At 35.2% G+C, this 22675-nt stretch overlaps 3 protein-coding genes across 3 annotated transcripts in view; all 3 read right to left on the minus strand.

The window, feature by feature from the left end:
• LOC134846922 (putative leucine-rich repeat-containing protein DDB_G0290503) overlaps nt 1–22675 on the minus strand; it is a 325348-nt gene that overhangs the window by 218730 nt on the left and 83943 nt on the right. The window lies entirely within an intron of this gene.
• LOC134846194 (methionine aminopeptidase 2-like) lies at nt 2861–13667 on the minus strand. The gene is made up of 6 exons (XM_063863446.1): nt 13172–13667; nt 11936–12114; nt 8612–8738; nt 4494–4663; nt 4117–4355; nt 2861–3396 (listed from the first exon to the last, which is right to left on the minus strand). Exons 1-6 carry the CDS (start codon nt 13629–13631, stop codon nt 3240–3242), a joined length of 1332 nt encoding a protein of 443 aa, XP_063719516.1. The 5' UTR covers nt 13632–13667; the 3' UTR covers nt 2861–3239.
• LOC134846357 (autophagy-related protein 2 homolog A-like) overlaps nt 18291–22675 on the minus strand; it is a 30676-nt gene continuing 26291 nt past the window's right edge. The window contains exons 12-15 of the mRNA XM_063863675.1: nt 20882–21034; nt 19933–20054; nt 19531–19821; nt 18291–19322 (exon numbers count right to left, since the gene is read on the minus strand). Coding sequence (XP_063719745.1) covers nt 19102–19322; nt 19531–19821; nt 19933–20054; nt 20882–21034 — 787 coding nt within the window. The 3' untranslated portion in view covers nt 18291–19101. The remainder of the gene's footprint in view (nt 19323–19530; nt 19822–19932; nt 20055–20881; nt 21035–22675) is intronic.

Here is a 22675-nt window from a genome sequence, read left to right on the forward strand (position 1 = left end):
GAAAAACTAATGGTAATGAAATACTGTGCTGATTTAATCAAATGGTTTTTATTCGATACAGTGAAGAAAGTACAATCTGCAAAATCATTTACTGCATCAGCGTAGCTAGAACAGGCTGTTCAGCCTAACAAGTAGCTACCCCCGGGATAACTATTGCAATTAAGCAACGACAAAGATCAGTTCACGCTAATTAGAAAAAAATTAAATGAACCTGACAACAATAATTAATTTTGGAACTTCATACGCGTCTTTTTGTTTTTAGAAATTAGACAATTATTGATAATAACGAAGTTTGTTTGCTTAGAATTTCACAGAAGTTCAATTGGGACAATATATTTGGAAAATTCGGGCCCAAAATTTTTTTCGCACAAATTTTGACTCTAATTATTCAATCAAAAATAACGCTTAAATTACCTGGTCACTTGCTTTTAAAATTAGACAGTCTCAATTTTCTCAGAATAAATTACACTTCCCTGATTTGGACGAAACTCTTAAGCAACTTTTGTTCTCATTTTTCGACTAATGTCAACCCAATTTGTGTTATCAAGTTTCCTATTCTAGTTTTCTCCGGATTGTTTTGACCTGACAAAAAAGATAACTGACAAAAGGATTGACCTAAAATCAATTTTCAGAAAATCGACCAGCATAAAAGTTTTTTGATAACGAGAGTCTTTCATAACATTAAAATGTAATTAGCATAATTTTGATAGCTCATTTCAAAATAATCTGGAAAAATAATCATGAAAGAGAGAATTCATGAAAGATAGAACCAAAGTTATGGTTATAAAATTGGAAACAATAAAGAAGATAATCAAATTGAAGAACTTGGAGTGAATTGACAAAAGACACACTGAGTACCCACCGAGAGTCTATGAATAATTAAAAACTCAAGATTAGCGGCAAAAACTTGCAAGGCCATTTCGAATATCCAATGAATTTTATGCTAGTCGATACAAATAGCTAAAACCTAACTTCTACGCTAGTCCAAATTTGTGCTAGTTGGTAACCGCCGCAAAACCGACAGCAACTTACTAGAACGAAATATTATCCACAAAATTTCAATTACGATCTGGGCACAGCTCAATTGCTATTAAAGAGGTTATAGACAAACTCTTTAACTCAACGTCTTAACAGCGTGTCACAAAAAAATAGCTTATTTAATTAAAGTAATTCCTTAGCAGGTCACCTTCATTCCTTAGCAGACGCCACTTTAGTCAAAACTTCCCATAATTTATAGGTTCGAAAAATTTGAATTTGAGCTGCCAAGTCGGTAATTGAAACACAGAGGTGACCTGAGCATCGAACTACTTGCGATACAAAACAAGAAAGCCGCTAAAAAAATCGAAAATGTCGAAAAAAACTAGATCTATCGAAATAAAGCTAGTTTTGAAACAAAACGTGCCAAGACAATAGAAGCAAAAATTAGCAACGAAACAAATGTTACCAAGCGGTAACATTTTGCAGAAACCGTTTAAACCGAAAAAAATCAACAAGACTTACAAAAATTTATTAATTTTCCCTCACCCTTCAATACACACGCAAGAAACTTTATTCGCTGGTCAAATTAAACATCATGACGCCTTTAGGCCGATATAATATAGGCCGAAAAAAAAGAAAGAAATCAAAAACAAAACAAAGACTAATAAAAGTTCTTAAGTCCCTCTCGCTCTCAAAACATACACAGAGACAAACAAAAAGCTTTTTCGCTCCTCGAAGGACACAAAATGAGGCCACTAAGCCAATATAATTGACAAAAATACACCATTTTGCTATGCACAAAATATATCTGTAGCGGAGAACTTGTTGCTAAAAGAGACTACGGGAAATGAGTAGGGAAGTCCCGTGAACAAAGTTATTTACGGGAAAATCAAGTACCCAGTTGCAATATCCTTGCTTATGCAAGAGTAAATAATTAGGAAATAGCAAGATGTGATGAGTCGCAGCATGAGATGAAACATAACAGCACATAAGGTGTTTGTTAGACAATTTATTTACAGGTAAAAAATGTCTGATATCCAATTTGATGTTTTTTTTCTAGTCGCAATTTTAATATATGTTGCCAATAGAAACGTTGTAAACTCAAGTAAAACAAAAAAAAAGATATATTCGATTTGAACAATTTTAAGTTTTTGAATCAGTAAGAATTTCAAAAATCTTTTTTGACTGACTCTTTTTTCATTAAATTATCTCTTTAGAAAAACAGGGCCAATAAGAGATCCTTTCAGCAGTGAAAACTTAAATTAAAAGTCCACTTCCGAAACCAAAAAGCGAAAGTTTTTTTTTGCAAAATTTGCATTTTCGTAATTGCAGATCATAATTTGCCGTTTTTTACCGAACGAAATTGAGCTAAGCTGAAATAATTCAAGATAAAACGCAATAAACATCAAACTATCTAAATGAGTGTCTTTACGCCGTTTATTGACACTTTTAAAGGCAATTCAATTTTGCGTTTAAAAATTTCGGGAAAAAAGTCAAATAAGTAAAAAACTTAACTCTGTTTTTGAAAATGGAAGTGATTAACGTTATTTAACCTGTACTTTTTTGATGTTCGATAGTGACGTTTGCCTTCATTTTAAGAAAGAAAATGAACTGAAATTAAAAAGAAATCTTTTGTTTAGATATTGATAATTTTTGCTAAAAATGACCAGAAAGCCATGGAGAAACCGTTTCAGAGAAGTGAAAACGAGCAAAATCAAAGTTGAGCTCGGGCAAAAACTTTTTCTTTTACAGAATCATCAATACCCATTTCGTTCTTTAGCAATTAAAAAGTATAACTCAGTTCAGCCAAAAACTTGTTCGAAATTTATAGCCTAGTCACGCTATTGATATCTTTTCAAGACTCATCTTTCCAAGTAAAGAAAAATGGAAGAAAGCTGAATTAATAAATATAATCTCTAGCATAGCAAATTACCTCAAATAAACAAACGCAACTCATCATCTCAGCTGAGAATCAAATACAGCTTATCAACAAATTTCTTCTTTTTGGCTCAAAATATTCAATCTGACAATAAAAATTGAATTAAGCTATAGTTCCTCTGGTATCACAAATCGATTGCAATTCTTACAAATCCGCTCATAATCAGGATCCTCCGGTAGCTTAAAAAGTTTTAATCCTTGATTCCAGTTCAAAAAATAATCAGTGCCCAGAGAGGAGGTAGAACCAGAGGGCAAAAGGGCAGAAAAGATGGTGTGTGCAAACTCCACTCGATGAACATCAATGTTTGAATGAGTAGGGGGGTTCAGTAGTCGGTGCCTCGGCTGACTACCTCTTTGCAGCTAGGTCTGAGGAGTATGGTGTGCTCGAACTGAGCAGTGAAGCACCCTTTGATGTCGCTCAGTGGGGGATAGGCATTGATGATTCCCTCGTCACAGAGCTGTCTCAGAGATAGCTGATACCTAAAAAAGAGCAACCAACAGCAATATTACGCAGCTAAGTATTCATCTTTAAGGTTTTCGGGATAACCAGATAGAAAACAAAACAGCCAACGGACAGTTGGAAAAGAGTAATGAACGCAAGTAATCATTAAAAAAACACTGAATTTGTTGACATGGAAATTCTCAACTTTCGAAATTCAAAGAAAAAAATAGATGCCATTTAAGCTCTTTGATTTTCTAGAACAATTTATGACCGGCGCTTTTTTGATAATAATAACCCAACTTGAGAAAACTGCATCAATAAGTAAAGTTTTTATTCCGCTGGGAAATCTAAAAATTAAATTTTACTTTCGAAACTAGAAATGGTTCACATTTTTTGCGCCATTTCCACATTTGTATTTGGAGAGTGCTATTTACGTCACTTTCAGCAGATGAATTTCAATTGAACTCAAAAAGATATACTTAAGTGCATTCATAAATGCATTAATATGTATGAAAATGCCTATCTGTAGTTATTAAAGCATTTTAAAGACTTCTTCCTGAAAAGAAATCACCAAGACTTATTTAAGAGTCTTCACTACGTTCATTACTTTTAATGATATCAGTCAAATTGAATCTTTGCCCTTTGGTGGATCGGTCGTTAAAATATCCACACGAGCTCTTTTTCCAAAACTTTGTTTAATCAGAGATATTCATCCGCATAATTCTACTAATTCTGACATACTCTCCCGTTTAACATACCGAGACTCGCCTGCCCTCTCCAGCCATCGTTTGCAGAAAGCGAGAGTTCCAAAGTTCTTGTTGATGCTGTTGAGGAGCTGCTTCGTTTTCTGCACTCGAATGTTGCGGAATCCGGCGTCGAAATTCTTCATGTAATGGGAGCAGTCACTGTCATCATTCACCCAGCCCTTTCCTGTGCTGCCGAATGTCTCGATGGCGTAGAATTCATTTTCCTCCATCACTTCACGCTTCTCTCCGCCCTGAACAAAAGAGACGACCAATGACAATCTATATCACATCGAAAGTAATTATAAACAAGAACTCGTTCTATGCTATTCGTTGCGTTTGCAATAATTTAAGATTCAGTAGACTCATTGGAAATGAAAGAGGCTTGTGACCTTGACAATGGGCACTGTTTTCCCCGCGTGTATCCTGTATGCATCAATAGAGTGCCCGTTCAGATTCCTGATGGGGTGGATGGGATAGGTCTTCCCGTCCAACTCCACCTCGTATGATTCCATCGTCTCCTGAATTGCCTCCCCTATCTCGCCCAGTCTCGCGTCTATTCCTATAATGACCCAGACTCACTGTACAAATTTGTGACTATTTATTTAGAAATCAATTTCTTTCAATATTTTTTCGACTGCAGTTTCAAAATTTCTTTTCATGTATCAGAGTCCACAAATAGTTTAGTTAGCAACAGGTTTTTATGAATTTTAATATAGTTTGATGCAAACAGGTCAGATAATGTATTGAGCATTCCATTAACCAGATATAACACTTGACCGAGCAAAGAAATTTTATTCCACGGAAAAGAAACTTGCTGAAAGGAAAACTGAGACTGTCCACAAAAAAACGAGTAACGAGTAGAAAAGTTTATGTGATCCAGACAAAAAAGTACCTGATTAATAATAATAATGAGTATTAAGTTATAGTTGCAAAAGTTTTCGAAATTTCAATCAAAGACATAACCTTCGACTGTTTTATACACTCATTTTGCGATGGTTTGTTTATTCACACTCTTGCAGAAATTGCTATGAAACTCCAACAGAACGAAGAAAAACTCGCAGTATCGGACAAATAAACGGAAACCAACATGAACCACAACATAACTTCAAGCTTCAGAATAAAGGTATCGAGTCAGCGATGATCTCAATGCAAAATGAATATTCAAACTATAAGATAATACGACCAGGAAGATTTTTTAAACTCGCAAGAAACCGCTAACGCTTCGTGTAATTTTACTAGCAAGACTAGAATTGACCAGAGGTATCGAGAACTCGCTGAAGAATAAATTAATCCGCTAACAGTATTATTGAAGGAAGATTCAAAAAAATATATATGTCTGAAAAAGCGATGCGGACTTGCACACTCTGGATGTCCACAAAAAACCTGAAAAATCGAAGCTTCGAACGTTTCAGTAATGGCAAAATAGTCTTTTCGATAAAAAAAAATGATGGGGAAAGGCCTTTGGACAGTATATATGTGCAATTCAGGACTTAAAGCAAGATGCGGAGAATCAGACCTGCCAAGTATGATTGACACAGAGGCGAAGTTATACTTCGCATAGACAAGCAAAAATATGACCGATAACGCTACTGGGAAAAACTCAATGAGTAAATCTTTGAGTCTACAAAGATTCTTAAGTGACGCACGCCATTTATGAGTCTACATAATTGCTAAGTGATGCAAGCCATTTATGACGCATTAGCAGTACCAGTCAATTTGAAAATAAATTTCTCAATTAAAATGTCTCAATTTATAAAGCGGACGCATTTTAACTAGTATACGAAAAAGTTCATCAAAACATCCGAGCCTACCCAGGTTCGAACCCTCTTAATTTTCTGCTGGTCGCCTTCCCTACCTCTACGCTACAGAACAATGATACTTTGAAGCTAAAGTGCTATTTGTAATATAATAGTCTGTGTTCATATCCTTAGCATTGGCTGTACGTAATAGCTGGATCAAAATGAACACGTTCAAAATGAACACATTTTGTCGCAACAATTGCATCGCAACAATATTTGCGACTTAGGTTGGAAAAAAATAAAGTTCATTCTATAAAACAAGCTATGCTTGTGTAAACGCCTTAATGTTAAAAGAAAAAGGTATTATCGGCTCTTGTCTACTCCCCCCTACATTTGACTTTGAATTTTGAAACACTAGTTTCGCGTTTTCACAATGTAATGAAATTTTGCATGGAAGTGAACAAACCAAATATGTTGAACAAAATTGTTCTTCATACCTTACTTCGTAGCATCACGCGTTTAGCCATATTAACAAGTGAGACAAGTGCAAAAATGGAAAACTTGAAATGTGGGGGAGGGTGAAGGGAAGAGAGCCGTAAATTGATTTTGAATTGATTTTAACTAAATTGATTTTAACAAAAATGCGGTAAATTTATTGCCTCAAGTATTTGATATGCGTGAATTACTTTTGATTTTGACTACTTGAGACCACGTTGACTTATTGAAAGTCTGAAACTGACAATAGTGATAGAAAGACATCAATAATTACGAAAGACGTAACAAATTGGGAAATGCACTCCTACTTAGCAATTTTAATTTAATTTGCGTGTAAAACGATTCTCGGTGAAAATTCAGAGGAATCGAACATTCCAGTAAATGACTACAAAAGAAACAGCTGACAGATCCATCAACTCACAGCGGATCAACACAAAGGAGAACACGACAAAAAGCAGCTCTAGAGTTCTAAATAGTGCAAAAAGAAAAAAATTACGCCTCGAATTAGTAAAAACTCGGCGACTTCTCGGACTCGCACCTACTGCGACCTAAAAATTATGAAGGTCACGCACTAACCACTCGTTCACCGATGCTTAGTCCATCACAAACACTAGCCACAAATAAAGCCGGGAACAGATGCTATGCAATTTCCAATGCTACAGATCCGTGATTATAGCAAAAAGGCACACAAAGTGAATACTTTTAATGAACACTTTTATTTGCGAGTTAGGTTAGAAAAAAAGAAGTTTCGTACTAAAACACTAGCTGCTCACTAGCGTAAATACCGATACAAGCCTACAGAATTTAAACAAGCAATGTCAAAATTGTCTAAACCGAAATCTTCATTATTATGCGGGAAAATTTACCTAAGAATGTGATGAAAACTTCGCGGCCCAGATGATAAAAAACAATCGCTAATCGGCTTCTTATTTATAAAAAGCTAATACAAACAGTTCATTTTGGCACTTTTAACAGAAACTGTTAAGTTAACTCAAAGAGACCTCAGTTTTCCGACGATCTAAGATTTCTACCCAGAGGCGAAGTTGCACTTCGCATACACAAGCAAAAATATGACCGATAACGCTACTGAGAAAAACTGAATGATTAAAACTTTGAGTCTTCAAAAATTCTTAAGTGACGCACGCCAATTATGAGTCTACACAAATGCTAAGCGATGCAAACCATTTATGACGCATTAGCAGTACCAGTAAATTTGAAAAAAAATTACCAACTAACATGCCTCAATTTATAGAGCGGACGCATTTTAATTAGTATACGAAAAAGTTCATTAAAAACATCCGACCCTGCCCAGATTCGAACCCTCTTATTTTGCTGCAGGTCTCCTTTCCTTCCCTACCTCTACGCTACAGATCCATGATACCTTGCAGCTTAAGTGCTTGTAATATAATAGTCTGTGTTAATATCATTAGCATTGGCTGTACTTAATAGCTGGTTATTGATCAAAATGAACACTTTCAAAATGAACACATTTTGTCACAAAAATATTTGCTCAGCAACAATATTTGCTACTTAGATTGGGAAAAACAGAGTACATACTATCACACAAGCTTTGCTTGTATTATGACAGTCATGCTGTCAAACCAAGCTAAGAGCAAAAACCTGAAATTCAAGATGAAGGAACTGCGGACAAGGAAACTATGTTGAGATGAAAGCGGAAAAGAATGTTCAACCATTTAACTCAATTTGATTCACTAACACCAACATGTATCCCAAACATATCGGGCATGTAAAATTGACAACAATTTTTGAGATTTATACCCACGTCGAAAGAGAAAATCACCAAGAGCAACCGATACGGATCAAGTCATTTTCATCATATCTGATTAGAAAACTGCAAGAAAAAAGAAAACAGTTTTGGCGAAGCTGCCATATTGAGATACTGCCGTATCCCATATCTCTTCTGAAAATCGACAGCAAAGTCTTTGAAAAACTCCACTCCGATGCACTGCACGAATAATTCAAAGCATATTTAATTGAAGAGCATCATGGCTTCGTACGAACGAGATCAGTCGTAATGGACATGCTCGCATTTCTTCGCTGAATACACATCACCTCAGACAAAAATCGCAAGATACCGTTATTGCAATTTAAACTAAATGTTTAAAAGCTATCGACAGAGAAATCTTCTTTGGAATAACCATAGGCATGGCAGTCAGCGGATGCTTTTTCGCAATACTTTTCGACAACCAAAAGTTTCTTAAATGCTGAATGGCCTAATCGTGTGCTTATGTTTATATTCTCAAAAATGTTACCTGCTTCTTTAATTCCTGTGTTTGTGGCTGCTCGAACTGCCTCGAGTAGTTTGTCGTACTTGTTGTCGAAAGCCACTGTCCATGCACAGTCTATGATTCGCCCATTCACGTGCACGCCAAAGTCAACCTGAATACATAAATCAATTTAGGTTGAAATCAACTCGAAACTAGCGTGTACCGCACCTCCAGTGCTTCGAATTTTCAACAAAATTACAATTACAAATTTTGCAAAGTTTTGTATTCTAGTTTTTTTATACAAATTATGAAGAACCATGAAATTTTGTGAAGTTTTATATAAGTTCTTCGAAAAATTTAAACTGAACTAAGAAACGTCACATCTGGGAAACTGAAAGCAATTGAGCAGTCGCATTTGGACGCATTTGCAACCCCTGAGAGTACTCTTACAGTACCCAACTACAACGTTGGGAAATTCAAATTTGGAGAAACTTCACCTTAAGTTTTCTAATCTTGAAAACAACCAATATTTGAGCAGTCTTTTTTGATGGCAATATTCGCAATCTTTGAAAGTAGATAACTACACGGTGGGGAATTTCACTTTAACGAATTATTTTGTAATTTGAGTTTTCTGAAAAATCACACAAATCTTCGTATCCCTTAAAGAAAAATAATTTGGGCATTCTTAAATGGAGGCCAAATTTGCAATCCCTGAGATTACTCTGACAGCCCCCCAACTACAGGTTAGGAATTTCAGACTTTGAAGAAAAAAAAAATTTTCATGAGTTTTTTTTTGAAAAAATCACAAAAACGTAATATCTGGAAAACTGCACGATTTTGAGCAGTCCTATTTGGAGGCAAAATTTGCAACTTCAGAGAGTACCCTGACAGAGCCTCACTACAGAGATAATAATTTCAAGTTTTGCGAAAACTTTTATAATTAAGTTTTCTGATAAATTTTGAAAAAATCCTAAAAAAAACGTCATATATCGAAAACTACAAGAATTTGAGCAGCGATATTCAGAGGCAAGATTCGCAACCCTCTGAGAGTACCCTCACAGATTCCAATAACAGGATTGAGATCTTAAAAGTTTTGGAATTTTTTAACATTTAAGTTGGTTTCAAATTTCGAATAAAATCATAAAAAAACAGAAAAAATCTCGAAAACGACAAGGGTTTGAGCAGTCATATTTGGCAGCAAAATTCGCAACTTCTGAGAGTACCCTGACAGAGCCTCATTACAGAGATAGTTATTTCAAGTTTTGTGAAATTTTTTATATCTAAGTTTTCTGAAAAATTTTGAAAAAATCCAAAAAACGTCAAATCTACAAGGATTTGAGCAGCCATAATCAAAGGCAAGATTCGCAACCCCTGAGAGTACCCTCACAATGTCCAATAACAGGATTGAGATCTTCGTTTTGGAATTTTTTTAAAATCTAAGTTCTTGAAAAATTTTTGAAAAAATCATAAAAACCATCATATCTCGAAAACTACAAGGGTTTGAGCAGTCATATTTGGCGGCAAAATTCGCAACTCCTGAGATTGCCCTGACAGAGCTTCACTACAGAGATGATAATTTTGCGAAAAATTTCATATTTAAAAGTTTTCTGAAAAATTTTGAAAAAAAAAAGTAAAAAAAAAAAACGGCATATCTCAGAAATTCGAAGAAATTTAGCAGTCATCTTGGGAGGCAAAATTCGCAACACTTGAGAGTACCCTGGCAGATCCTCACTACACAGATAATAATTTCAAGGTTTGCGAAATTTTTTATAATTAAGTTTTCTGAAAAATTTTGAAAATCCTAAAAAAACGTCATCTATCCAAAACTACAAGAATTTGAGCAGCGATATTCAGAGACAAGATTCGCAAACCCCTGAGAGTACCATTACAGATTCTAATAACAGGATTGACATCTTTAAAGTTTTGGAATTTTTTAACATTTAAGTTTGTTTCAAATTTCGGATAAAATCATAAAAAAACAGAAAAAATCTCGAAAACTACAAGGGTTTGAGCAGTCATATTTGGCAGCAAAATTCGCAACTTCTGAGAGTACCCTGACAGAGCCTCATTACAGAGATAGTTATTTCAAGTTTTGTGAAATTTTTTATATCTAAGTTTTCTGAAAAATTTTGAAAAAATCCAAAAAACGTCAAATCTACAAGGATTTGAGCAGACATAATCAAAGGCAAGATTCGCAACCCCTGAGAGTACCCTCACAATGTCCAATAACAGGATTGAGATCTTCGTTTTGGAATTTTTTAAAATCTAAGTTCTTGAAAAATTTTTGAAAAAATCATAAAAACCATCATATCTCGAAAACTACTAGGATTCGAGAAGTGAGAATTGGAGGCAAGATTCGCAACCCCTGAGATTACCCTGACAGCGCCCAACTACAGGGTGAGAATTTCAAAAATTGAGAAACTTTTTAATATTAAATTTTTTAGAAAATTTTGAAACTCGAAAATTGCCTATCTCGTAAGGATTTGGCTATTCATATATGGAGGCCAGAATCGCAAAATCTAGGAAAACTCAGACAATATCCTATTATTGGTTTGCTAATTTCAAACTTGATGAAATAAACACTGAACTTAAGTTGGAAAATTGAAAAAAAAACCTTAAACATTGCAACATACGATATAGCTTAAACGTGAAAAAATTCTTTTGTTAAACATGCAAAAATATTACGTTGAAAAAGCTTAAACATAGCGAGATAGTGAAGCTCGCAATTAAATATATAATAGATAGATAGATAGATAATAGATGAAAGTTAAAAAATTAGGCGACGGGTAGACAGACAATCAAATTAATTATAAAAGCAGGTATACAGACAGACAGACAGACTTAATTTGGCCTCGAAAAAAAATACTGAAAAATTAATGACCTTGCGAAAAACTAATTGAAAAATTTTCTTAAGCATTGCAATATATGCTATAGCTTAAACATGAAAAAACTCTTTCGTTAAACATGCAAAATTATTATGCTTAAACATGGGAGATAGCTGTCACTCGCATTATATGTCTATAGATATATAGATATAGATTACTAGGTTCACATAAAAAAGACGGTCAAAAGGTTCTTTGACAATTAAGTATCTCAATTAGGTCATATTTGAATCTTTCGCATTGGTTTCGTATTTTAGACTTCTCAGCGGAAGAAAACAGTTACTTCAGTTTATTCAATTGGGTCAGTTAAAAATGTGTCCTTTCTGGGGAAATCCACTTTTGAAACTTCAAATCAAGCAAGTTTTATTTAGCAAAATTTGTTATTGGAGAGCACAATGTGACTTTTATTTAGCAAATGAACTTGAAAAAAAAACATTAAAAAAGCGTTGAAAAACTTTGTTTTAACACGTAAAACACACCCTCTTACCTTGCATACATCCTCATACTTCAGCACTGTTGTATCTCCCGGATTGGGAGTGTAGTGAGCGGCACAGTGGTTGAGACTGCAGCCAGTGGGGAATGCCAGACCGGCACTCAGACCATTCTCCTGGATCAGCCTCCGGTTGCAGTCTTCCAGCTTCTCGCAGATCTCGACCATAGTCACACCTGAACAGACGCTTTACTCCATTTTATCTACCTCAAGTCCATTTACATCATGTCATGTCCAAGACAGCTTCTCTTACTACAACTGCATTTCGTATCATGAGATTTACTTCATACACATAAATTTTTATTCCTACCATTTGGAAAATGGGAAGGAACATTGTATTCAAAAGTTTTTAATTTTTTTTTGTTTTCATTTTTCTGTTTTGCACGCAAAATCAAGTACTACAAATAATCATCCGAATAGGTCGAGTGATATATCATGATGAAGCTCTTTCAGTCGTCCTAAACCCCTCATTCCCTCCGAGCTGTCTTTGTGTCAGTCAAATTCCGTCGGAAAATAACTCAACCTATGCCATAGTTCCTTCATGCTTGAACAAAAATGCCGACATACCGGCAAAACTTTACACTATAACACTTTATTATAACACTTTGACACAGGCGCAAAGCCTCACTTCGCAAACACTAACGAGAGAACGACGTAAATTACCTCTTTAAATAAAAAGGAAACAAAGAAAAAATATTTCGAAAACTATTTTTTGATTTTTTTCGACATTTTTTCGACAAAAATATTTCGAAAACTATTTTTTGATTTTTTTCGACAATTTTTCGACAAATATGTTTTTCAATTTGCTTATTTTAGTATGGCTGTCAAATATATCTAATCCCAACTTTTTGTTTCAGCTCCTTTTATGACACCACGCCGAAAAAAAACGACATTAATTTGAAAAAACTTAGTTGTATTTTTAAAAGTATGGTCGTAACGTTCTGTTCTAGTAGTGCAAGTAACATTCTTGCACAGTAACCGGCTATCCTTGTTTATATGTCTTTTTTTTTAACTGGGACCCGTCAAGTTTTCGGGACCCTGCTTCTAATCGAGTTTTGCAACGAGACCATTCTTTAACCGAGGTTTCTAATGGGACGTTTTTAAAGGAAATTTGTAATGGGACCATACTTCTTAACGACTACCCAGACATGCCTAAAATATTAGTTGAGCTATGCAGTTGCTTTTACATACATTTAGTTGGGTAAATACAAAAATAACGTGACTACAGTCTACCTGGCTTGATCCAAGATTGCACCCACTGTCGAGTAGTCCTGTGGCACTCGGCAGCCCTTCTGAAGTCGTGATAAATATCCTCAAATGGCGCCTCCATTGCTTTCGTCTCCTCTGCACTCACTCGATTCCTTGCTTTTCTCTCATCGCTGAACGTCGGGTGGTCCATTATTTCACCCACCGGGTATGAATTGTTTGGGAACATTTCTGTTATTGGGATTGAAGGGGGATCTGTTTGCTTTTTACCAACTTTCTTTTTCTTTTTCTTCTTTTTCTTGGCTTTCTCGGGAGCCGAACCATCTTCGCCATTTTCGTTCTCGGCTTCCGCGTCGTTATCTACATCTCCATCATTGTTCGGCTCGATTGTTTCCTTCTCGGGCTCCTTGGTTTTATTCAATCCAATCACAGCGTGATTTTCCTTTTCTTCAACTTCAACCGCGGCAGTTTGTTCAACTTCTGCCATTCTCGATCACGCTTTGAAAACCAACATCGGCCAATATTATCTGAAGTTTAAAGAAGGAGTATGAACCTGCGCTTCCATAGAAAACTCGATCTTACATATTTCATGCTTCGCACCTGTTGCGTTCGTTACAAATAAACAATGTTGAAAAAAAAATAGTTCTATCTAAATTTTCGTTTCTCGATAAAAACTCGATCTAGGCAAACATGCCAAGCAAGACAGCTGAATATTAAAATAGCAAAATAACAAAACTTACGAAGCGGAAACAATGCCGAAAATCTCTGAGCACGCAACAGTCGAGCAGAAGAAAAAAACTTAAAAGTTCTAAGTCCCCGCAGAAACTACGATGAACAACATTGCAACAATTAAACTTGCTTACAGCGCTAGAAACAGCGGTCATTTGGCAACAAAGCCGACCAAACTCTAGCAGACAAACCAAAGTCCGACATTCAGTTTTACCGCAAAAAAAAATCAATTTCATGCATGCTGAAAAAAAACAAGGACCGGCCCGGACTCGAACCACAGACACCAGGGTGCGAAAACGCAACCATGATAGCTTTGTGCCATGTGGGAAGAAACCTGCAAGATAGTAAGGTTTAATAATAAAGCAAGTTCAATTCACAGACTTGTAGGAAAAGTTGTTTACGGGAAAAAGTCTAGTTCCCGGTTACAAGACACTTGCTCTCGCAAGTGTAAAAACGCAACATTGTATAAGTGTAACCAGCTGCTGTGAAATAGCCAAAAAATTTTTGGCTGAAGATTCTGTTCCAAAAATGAAGAAAGCAGCGAAAATATTGCAGTAATTAAAAAGCTAAATGTATTAACAATCTTTTAACATTTTAACACAGATAGCTTTTTATTATTGCTAACACAATTGGAAAAGAGTAAGTGAAATCACGGAAACCAGAAAAAATTCAAGGAAACCAAAAAAAAACAAAAGAAGTCACGGAAACCAAAACCCCAATTACGCTAAGAACGCTAAATAAAAAGCTTTATGTGTACAACAACATTTGACAACTAAGTTCACTTTCTAGATCCTCTAGCATAAAAACTGAAATATGAGTCTTTTAGCAGACCAACGTAATAAAGTGATGAATGATTGACTGACAGACTCAAAATAACGCTCAGTCTGGGCCAAGCTTCCCCAATTAAGTCAATTATCTCATGATTTGTCAACAAAACTATCAACTTTAAAGACACAAAAGTAAAAAAAAAAAACAATAACAAAATCAAGTTAAGGGTTCCTTCTGTCTTGTCGACTTAGCTCAGCGGTAAAATAGAGTCTGCTAAAAATCCTAGCACCTTTTTGAACATTCTAAAAAAACAATGAAATCAAGTTGAGGGTTCCTTCTCTCTTGTCTACTTAGCTCAGCGGTAAAATAGACAGATCATCACACAATTCGTTTTTAATCAATTTTTGGGAACCAAATTACGACTACAGGGTTTTTAATACAATACGCAGCGTCAGGTCATAGAAATTTGTAGAACTATTATAAGCATTTCCCGTTGGGTAAAAGAACTGGTGAAAAAAACATCAACTAAAAATGGCTTCTGATGACCGTATCGGATTGAAAAAAAAAAAAAAAAAACGATAACTCCTGGAGTTCATTCACTGTGATTAAGGGTAAATACTTGACGTTTTCATACGAAACATCACTTGCTTTCAGACATCACAGAAAAGCTCGTCAAGAAAAACTCAATTCTCAAGAATGGCTTTCAAAGAGAATCAGCAAAATCTAAGTATTTAGAAGTGTTGTTCTCGACGTAAAACTATTTTCAGGATTTTTTTTGAAGACCCAATCATGCCAAAAGTGGCTTCAAAATTCATGATAAATGGTTCGCAAGGAAGAAGCATAGCCAACACACAATTGGAAACAAGTCAACGAACGCAAGGAAACAGAAAAAAAAACTTTTTTAAATAAATAGCTTCAACTCTCGAATTTCGAAACAATGGATGGACTTAAAGATCTTCAAATTTCAAAATTAAATTGTGATTGACTTTTTTGCTCAAACTATCTCAAATTGACAAAATCGCATCCATAGGTAAACTTTTCAGTCAGCTGGGAAATCTGAGAATTTAAATCTAATTTCCAAATTAGAAGTCAATCACGTATCACGTTTTTCCTGGCCGTTACACTTTTAAAGTTCGATAGAATTCGTCTTCTTTTTAACAGAGGAAAGGAAATGAACTTTTAAAAAATTAAAATAAAAACCGCTCGAAGTCAAATTGGAGCAAGGAAAAATTTTCGAGAAAAAAATTTAAATCACGGCCTATATGAACATCAAAAGTCAAAATGGAGCTTGAAAAATTCTTTTAAAAAAATTTGAAATCATTACCGCCTATATTTGAGAAAATTGGCTCAATAACTTATTTTTTTATTCTGCAGGGGAATCTGAAAATGAAATCTATTTTCGAAACTTGAAGTCGATAACGTTTTTCGAAGCCTCTACAATTTGCTGTTCGATAGTTGAGCTTGTCTTACATAAAACTAACATCAAACCGCAAAACATTAAAATTAAGCGTAGAAAAATTTTCCCGCACGACTCAAATAAAACCACGGCCTGCATAGTGACTTCACTACGTTCATAACTTGAAAAGAAATTCTTGGGGAAAAATGAAACTTGCGATTGCAGGTTTTGAACAATAAAAAACTTTTTCCTGAATAAATTACACCGATTACCATTCCTGAGGAGAGTTACCCACCTCAACATGTCCTACACTGGCTTGATTGATTTCGAAACTTTTCAATGTGAGCAGTAGAGATAACTGGGCTCCAACACTTTTGTATCAAAACTCAGGTTGCAAGTTAGTGAAAAAATTTCAGTTCGGTGGTTCTCTTTTGGAATAACTTACATACCAAAGTTCGAAATTTTATGCACAACTTGCATTCAAGAAAATTTTAAGCAATCATCTGTTTGGGAACTTTTTACCTCATCTTGATAAAATAGTGTGTTTTATGGTTGAGAATAGAAACCAATCGACTGCTCAAAATTGAGTTTCAAACAATAATATGTCACCATCAGGGACGAATTTTACCTCTAATATCCCCTCCCCACGCCACTCCCAAAGATTTAAACATCTCGGCGCCTAAAGGGTCCCCTTTAGTACTAAAACAACACATCCACTTTCAGCCGACAAACACTTAGATTTTATCGAAGGCGCATACATATACTAACTGGTTGAAAAAAAAACGTTAGGTCAAAACAGTGCCAAAAACATACTTTTGACTGTTTTCCAAAAAATTGCCTGAGGGGCAGAAAGTTTAGGCTATAGGTGGTTTTAATAGTGTTTTGGGAGAGCTCGCAAAACGAGTTTGGTCGAATTTTTTTTTGATGATAGGCGGTTTTCTTAAACACATCCTGGAACACTGGGTAGATTTTATTTCTAGTTTTGCGCCATTTGTACTTCAATTATGGGGATACGCTATTTGCCTCACTAATTTATGTTCACTTGAACAGCCAAAAGATGGATGAAAACGTGTAAACTCAGAGGAGAAGCTGTGCTTCGCAAAAACCAAAATACGACAAGAAGCAGCTTTATAAAGTGAAATACGAAAAGATGAAAAAATCCTCGAATAAGTATAACTTTGCTATGAATGGGCTTCGAACCAGCAACTTTGAGAACTGCAGTCTCACGTTCGGCCCTCTCGGCCATGAACGCTTAACAGCAAACACTAGTCAAAATTAAAGCAGCTACAAATGCTAACAAATTGCCAATGCCATGCAGCAAAAGTGGCACCAAATACAAAGACACAATTTTGCAAGTAATAATTTCAAATATAACAAATTGAAGGCATCCACACTAATTTTGCATCTAATAAATTGGAAAGCAGAAAGCCACATTATGTATAAATTATGTATTTCAAAAAATGCGAGGTATAATGAGTTAGAAAATTTCTGAAATCGAGTTTTTTTTTTGTTATGTAGTTTGAAACAAATAGCTTTTTTCGGTTCATTTGATGAATTTAAAATGCATCAACTGTGTTAGCTTAATACTATTAGAAAGTCAAAGCAGATGCTATCAACGAGCCGTATAGGTGCCCTTAAAGTAGCGCCAATAATTAAATTAGAAAAAACGATAGTCGTTGTATACCACTAACGCTCACTAAAGTTCGCTGGAGTAAAAAGACATTGATAATTTTGAACATTTTTTCATTTTTCGACAAAAAACAGCCAAGAAACAGTTAGAAAAGAACGCACGGAAACAGAAAACTTCCGAATTTCAAATAACTTACAATATTCAGAGAACGTCTAAGCCCTTACGGCTCATCGAATTACAAAAACAACTAATGCTTGACGTTGTTTTATTGAATCACAAGGTAATTTTTTTTATTGAAATTGAGTCACGATTCCGGCAGGAAATCTTAAAATTAAAACCCATTTTTACAAGTGGACGCCGGTCAATATTTTTCAGACTGTTATACTTTTGTTCCGTACTATAGCGAAAATCGCCTTTCAATTTACAAATGAAATGATCTGAACTAAAAAAAAAATCAAAAGTCAAACCGCGAAAAATCAAATTTGAGCGTGAATAAATTTTTAAGACTTTTCCCGAAAGTCTTAAAATAAAACGACCTTTATAAGTGCAAATCACTTCGTACAAACACTTTTGGATATTATCAAAGAGCCTTTCATGCCCTTTATTAGTAGTACAAGAAAACATATTACACCAAAAAGTGAATTAAACTACTTAATTTAAACTAATACAATTCAGAAGACCTAATCATCTTCTAATTCAAGTATAACTCAAGTTATAAACTGTGTGCTCTTAATAGAGCAGCAAGCATACCATGGCTGCGGAATAAGCTAACGTATAAATCACATTTCCATTTTCATTAAGATGAATAATTAGCACCTGATAGAGTTGTTCTGCTGTGTTAATTAACTATAGAGCTTCAAGATCGACAGAGAAAACGCATGACACCAACATTTATGAGTGTAATTGTAAGGTTCTCATTTCCCGAAAGGAAAACCGCAAAATTAAAAAATAATTCCAATTTCATCCGAACTGACATATAAATTTAGCATCTGGGAATAATAAAACGGGACACTAAGTAAAATTCCCGATGATCACAAAAATAGAACTTATTTCAGTTTTTTTTTCAATTTAGATACTTCTCAAAAAAGGACACAAATTCTCGATTTGCACAATGAACAATAAGAACGATTCCCCTTTAAAATTTCATCTCATTTAACTGGCCCAAAAAATAATCAGATAGAAATTGTGATATGAAAAAAAAAAATGCATTGAAACTTAAAATCCATCAAACTGTCAAACCAAAACCTGTTTCCAAAGGTATGTTATGGAATTTGATTTCCTGTTCATCCTTTTAATTTTTCTATCTCTGCGTTGATTTCTATCACTACTTAAAGTTTCCTGTTTGATTAAGGCTAAAAATTAACTACACTGAACACCCAACCGTCTCAATTCGAACCGAATCAATCAGTTTCGATTGAACTTTGCAACTCATGTTCAGTACTTCCACTTGCACAGAGCTTCGTTTCTACTATCTGGGGCCAGCTGGTGAGAGACACCGTCTATTACTGTTGATGTTGCCTCGCTGGCCAGAATCACAGGAGCAATCAAGGTAGGCGGGATCTGACGCAACACTCCGCCCACTGCTCCTGTGAGTCCCCGAGTGTCCCTTCCGTCGACTGCTTCTCGCACCAGAGTGATAGCGGTATCATTGAGCCCTAATCGGGAAAAAGCTGATATATAACAAATGACCCGAAATATATTTAATTTAATTCACTAATTGCTTTTGTTATACACCAGTAGTTGTCTGCATTTTTCTTATTGCTTGTTAATGCCAAAATAGGGTCAAAGGTGAACTTGTGTCAATTTCTTTGATGAATCAAAAACATTAACGAAGCTTCAAAACATTACATCTAACAAACAGACCTTCATATAGTGTCCTATATGCCATGTTGAGTCCTTCTCTGAAATCGTTGGGTTGGGCCGAGTGTCTCGAATGGGGTGCTGGCAATGTGGACCTCGGGTTTGGCGACAACAGGTCGAATGCAGTCTCGGCCGTGAACTGGATGGCACTGATGAGCCGATTAGTCAGCTGGAGTGCAGCCGATGTTGAGGATGTAGTGAATGATGCAGCTCCTCGCTGGAACCCCTTAAGGAGTCTCCCATCTCTCCTGTACTGCTCGATGGGCATACAAACCAAGTCCACTAGTCCATTCACTAAAAACATCAAAAGTATAGACTGAAAAAAATAGAACTTCAGTGCTACAATGAATATAGCCCGAAAGGATGATATGATTAGCTTGGTTTTCTAATTGAAATAATTCTTACTGATTTGGCTGAATGAATGCATGGGTCCAATGCCTCCAAGTAAGGTAGGAATTTGATTCTTCTTGATATCTCGCAGCCACTCCGTCACACAATACATGGCTAGATTGTCAAAACCCAGGATGCTAAAAAGTAAAAACTTTTGTACAAAATTAACACCGAAAGCGCCAATTCGTAGGCTTTTGGAGTTTTTAAGATAATTGCAGGCCATAGCGAGTAATGCGGTCAATATTTTCCTATAAACTGCACACAGTTAACACTTAGGATTCTAAAATCAATAAACCTAGACACATTTTCAAATTTAGCCAACAGACAGTTGGAAAAGCGTCAATGAACGCAAGTGAACAGAAAAAAAATGACTTACTTTTTTTTCAAAAAAATCTCAGCTTCCGAATCAAGAAAAAAAAGGTGCCCTCCAGTTTTTTGTAATTTCTAAAACAATTTATGATTGACACATTTTTGATAAAATTAACCCAATTTGAGAAAACTGGATCAATAGGTAAATGTTTTATTCCGTTGGGAGATCTGAAAATTAAATTCCAGTTTCAAAACCAGAAGACGATCACGTTTTTTGTTACTTTTACTCTTTTGCTGTTCGATGAAGGCGTTCTCCTTCCTTTTAACAAAGGAAATGAACTGAACTTGAAAAGAAAACAAGTCAAACAGCGAAAAAGTGAAATTGCGCCTGAAGAAAGTTTAAGACTTTTCCTGAAAAAAAAACCAAAAAAAAACATCGGCACCTATATAAAGTCTGAACTATTTTCATCGACTCTAAGAAAACCCTAAATTACGAAAGTCTTAAATTCCGTAACTTAGCTCATTGAAAATCAAAATGATTTGATTTACATTAAAACTGTTTGAGCTGTATTTTTCACACTCACACACACACACACACACACACACACACACACACACACACACACACACGGATAAGCCGAGGAATTATACCTACCCGTGATTGGCTTCCAGCCGCTTGAGGACCAAGTGTGAGCATTGAACCTGAGCCAGACCCACGAGCAGTCCCATCATCTTGCCCCTGTCCATGTCGAAGTACTTCCCGTGGTAGTCGAATTTGATCATGACGTCCGACAGAAAAGTGAACTCCCTAGAAACATAAGTATACAAAAGTTACACTTTTATCACTTATGAAACACAACACTATAAATATGCAGTCTTATAAGAAAAGGTAACGTATTAATTAGCAAAGCGTTAGGAGAAAACGGCTACAAGTTCAGCTGGATGTAAACTTGGGAAAAAACCATACTACTATGAGCTTCTCTTGTTACTGTAAGCTTCGAAAGCCAAAGCTTGAAAACTAAGCAATTATTGCAGCTAACTTCTACTGAAAAGGTGCAAAGTTGTACTGCTCAACATGCCAAGCAAATCGGCGAAATAGGGTTAAAATACATCTCCATTGATACATCCCATTTTTCTTTCTCAAATAGTTACCACATACATCTTGTAATAGGAAATATCAGGCAGCAATGACTGCGATTTTATAAAGCAAATACAACAAATGCAGCTAACTCGTTCGCCAAATAGAAACCTTGAAAAAGAACATGAAAATTGATCCAAGATTCGGAACCAGTTAAACCGTGATGAAACAGCTTCAAATTCGTGTGCAAAAAGCCGTATGCAAAAAATTTTACTATTTGAAAACCCTCGAAGAAAACTCATTTTGATACTTGGTAGTTTAAATACATCTTCTAAACAACCCGCAGCTTTAAGAAATAGGTTCAGCCCAATTTGGGTCAACGCAAATTCTAAATAACAGCAGAGATCGATCTTCAAGCATTTATTTGAAAAATTGACTTCAGTTTAAGCACGATTTTTTTAAAAGTTTTTTTCGAAAAACGTTTTACGGCTAACATGTTCCTATATGGCACTGCTGCCAATAAAATCTGTATTTTTTGTTGTACCTGAAATAGTTCGTCAACAAACTTCATTTTGAAGGTTTGTACTGTGCTAATTTAAATTATTCGGACTAAAAGGAAAAAAACTTGAATTTTCAAACACGTTTTTCTCAATTTGGGTTAAGATTAGACAAAAACGAAGAGAACAAAAGTTGCTTAGAATTTCATCACAATTAATATGGTGCAATTTTTGCTCCGAAATTCTCAACCAAAACTTTGCCCAAAAAATAGGTCATTTTGGCTTTTTTCATTCAATCAAGAATTAAACTGAAATTATTTTGTTAATTGATGAGAAATATATATCACAAGAAGCCTCTTACACAGCCCAACAAAATTCTAAAGGGCTAAATCTCCAAAAACCTGTATAAGAGATAATATTTTTGCTTGATAGTCAAGAAACGTGATTGTTACTATGTAAAACCCAAAATATTTACTTTAAAAAATATTTCAAACAATTTACTCAAATTTTGGGAGATTTAGCCCTTCTAGAATTTTGTTGGGCTGTGTAAGAGGCTTCTTGTGATATATATTTCTCGTCAATTAACAAAGTAGTTTCAGTTCAATTCTTGATTGATTGAAAAAAGCCAAAATGACCCATTTTTTGGTTGAGAATTTCGAATAAAAAATTACAGCATATTAATTGAGGAAATTCTAAGCAACTATTGTTCTCTTCACTTTTTGTCTAATCGTAACCCAAATTTAAAAAGAACGTGTTTGAAAATTCAAATTTAAATCAGCTCTGTACAATGCATGAAAAATAACATCAGCGAAAGTAAAGAGAAGAAGAAGAGCATCGATTCAATTGTTATCGCATAAGTGCTAAGACAAAAATC

Source organism: Symsagittifera roscoffensis, chromosome 5 (assembly GCF_963678635.1).
Source record: "Symsagittifera roscoffensis chromosome 5, txSymRosc1.1, whole genome shotgun sequence".
NCBI lineage: Eukaryota > Metazoa > Xenacoelomorpha > Acoela > Convolutidae > Symsagittifera > Symsagittifera roscoffensis.

What these genes read in the sequence shown, in the direction of transcription:
- LOC134846194 (XM_063863446.1), bottom strand. Translation starts at nt 13,631, where the DNA reads ATGGCAGAAGTTGAACAAACTGCCGCGGTTGAAGTTGAAGAAAAGGAA. An exon ending in GCAATCTTGGATCAAGCCAG is followed by an intron (nt 12,115 to 13,171) that starts GTAGACTGTAGT and finishes GCGTCTGTTCAG; the next exon opens with GTGTGACTATGGTCGAGATC. An exon ending in AGTATGAGGATGTATGCAAG is followed by an intron (nt 8,739 to 11,935) that starts GTAAGAGGGTGT and finishes TTATGTATTCAG; the next exon opens with GTTGACTTTGGCGTGCACGT.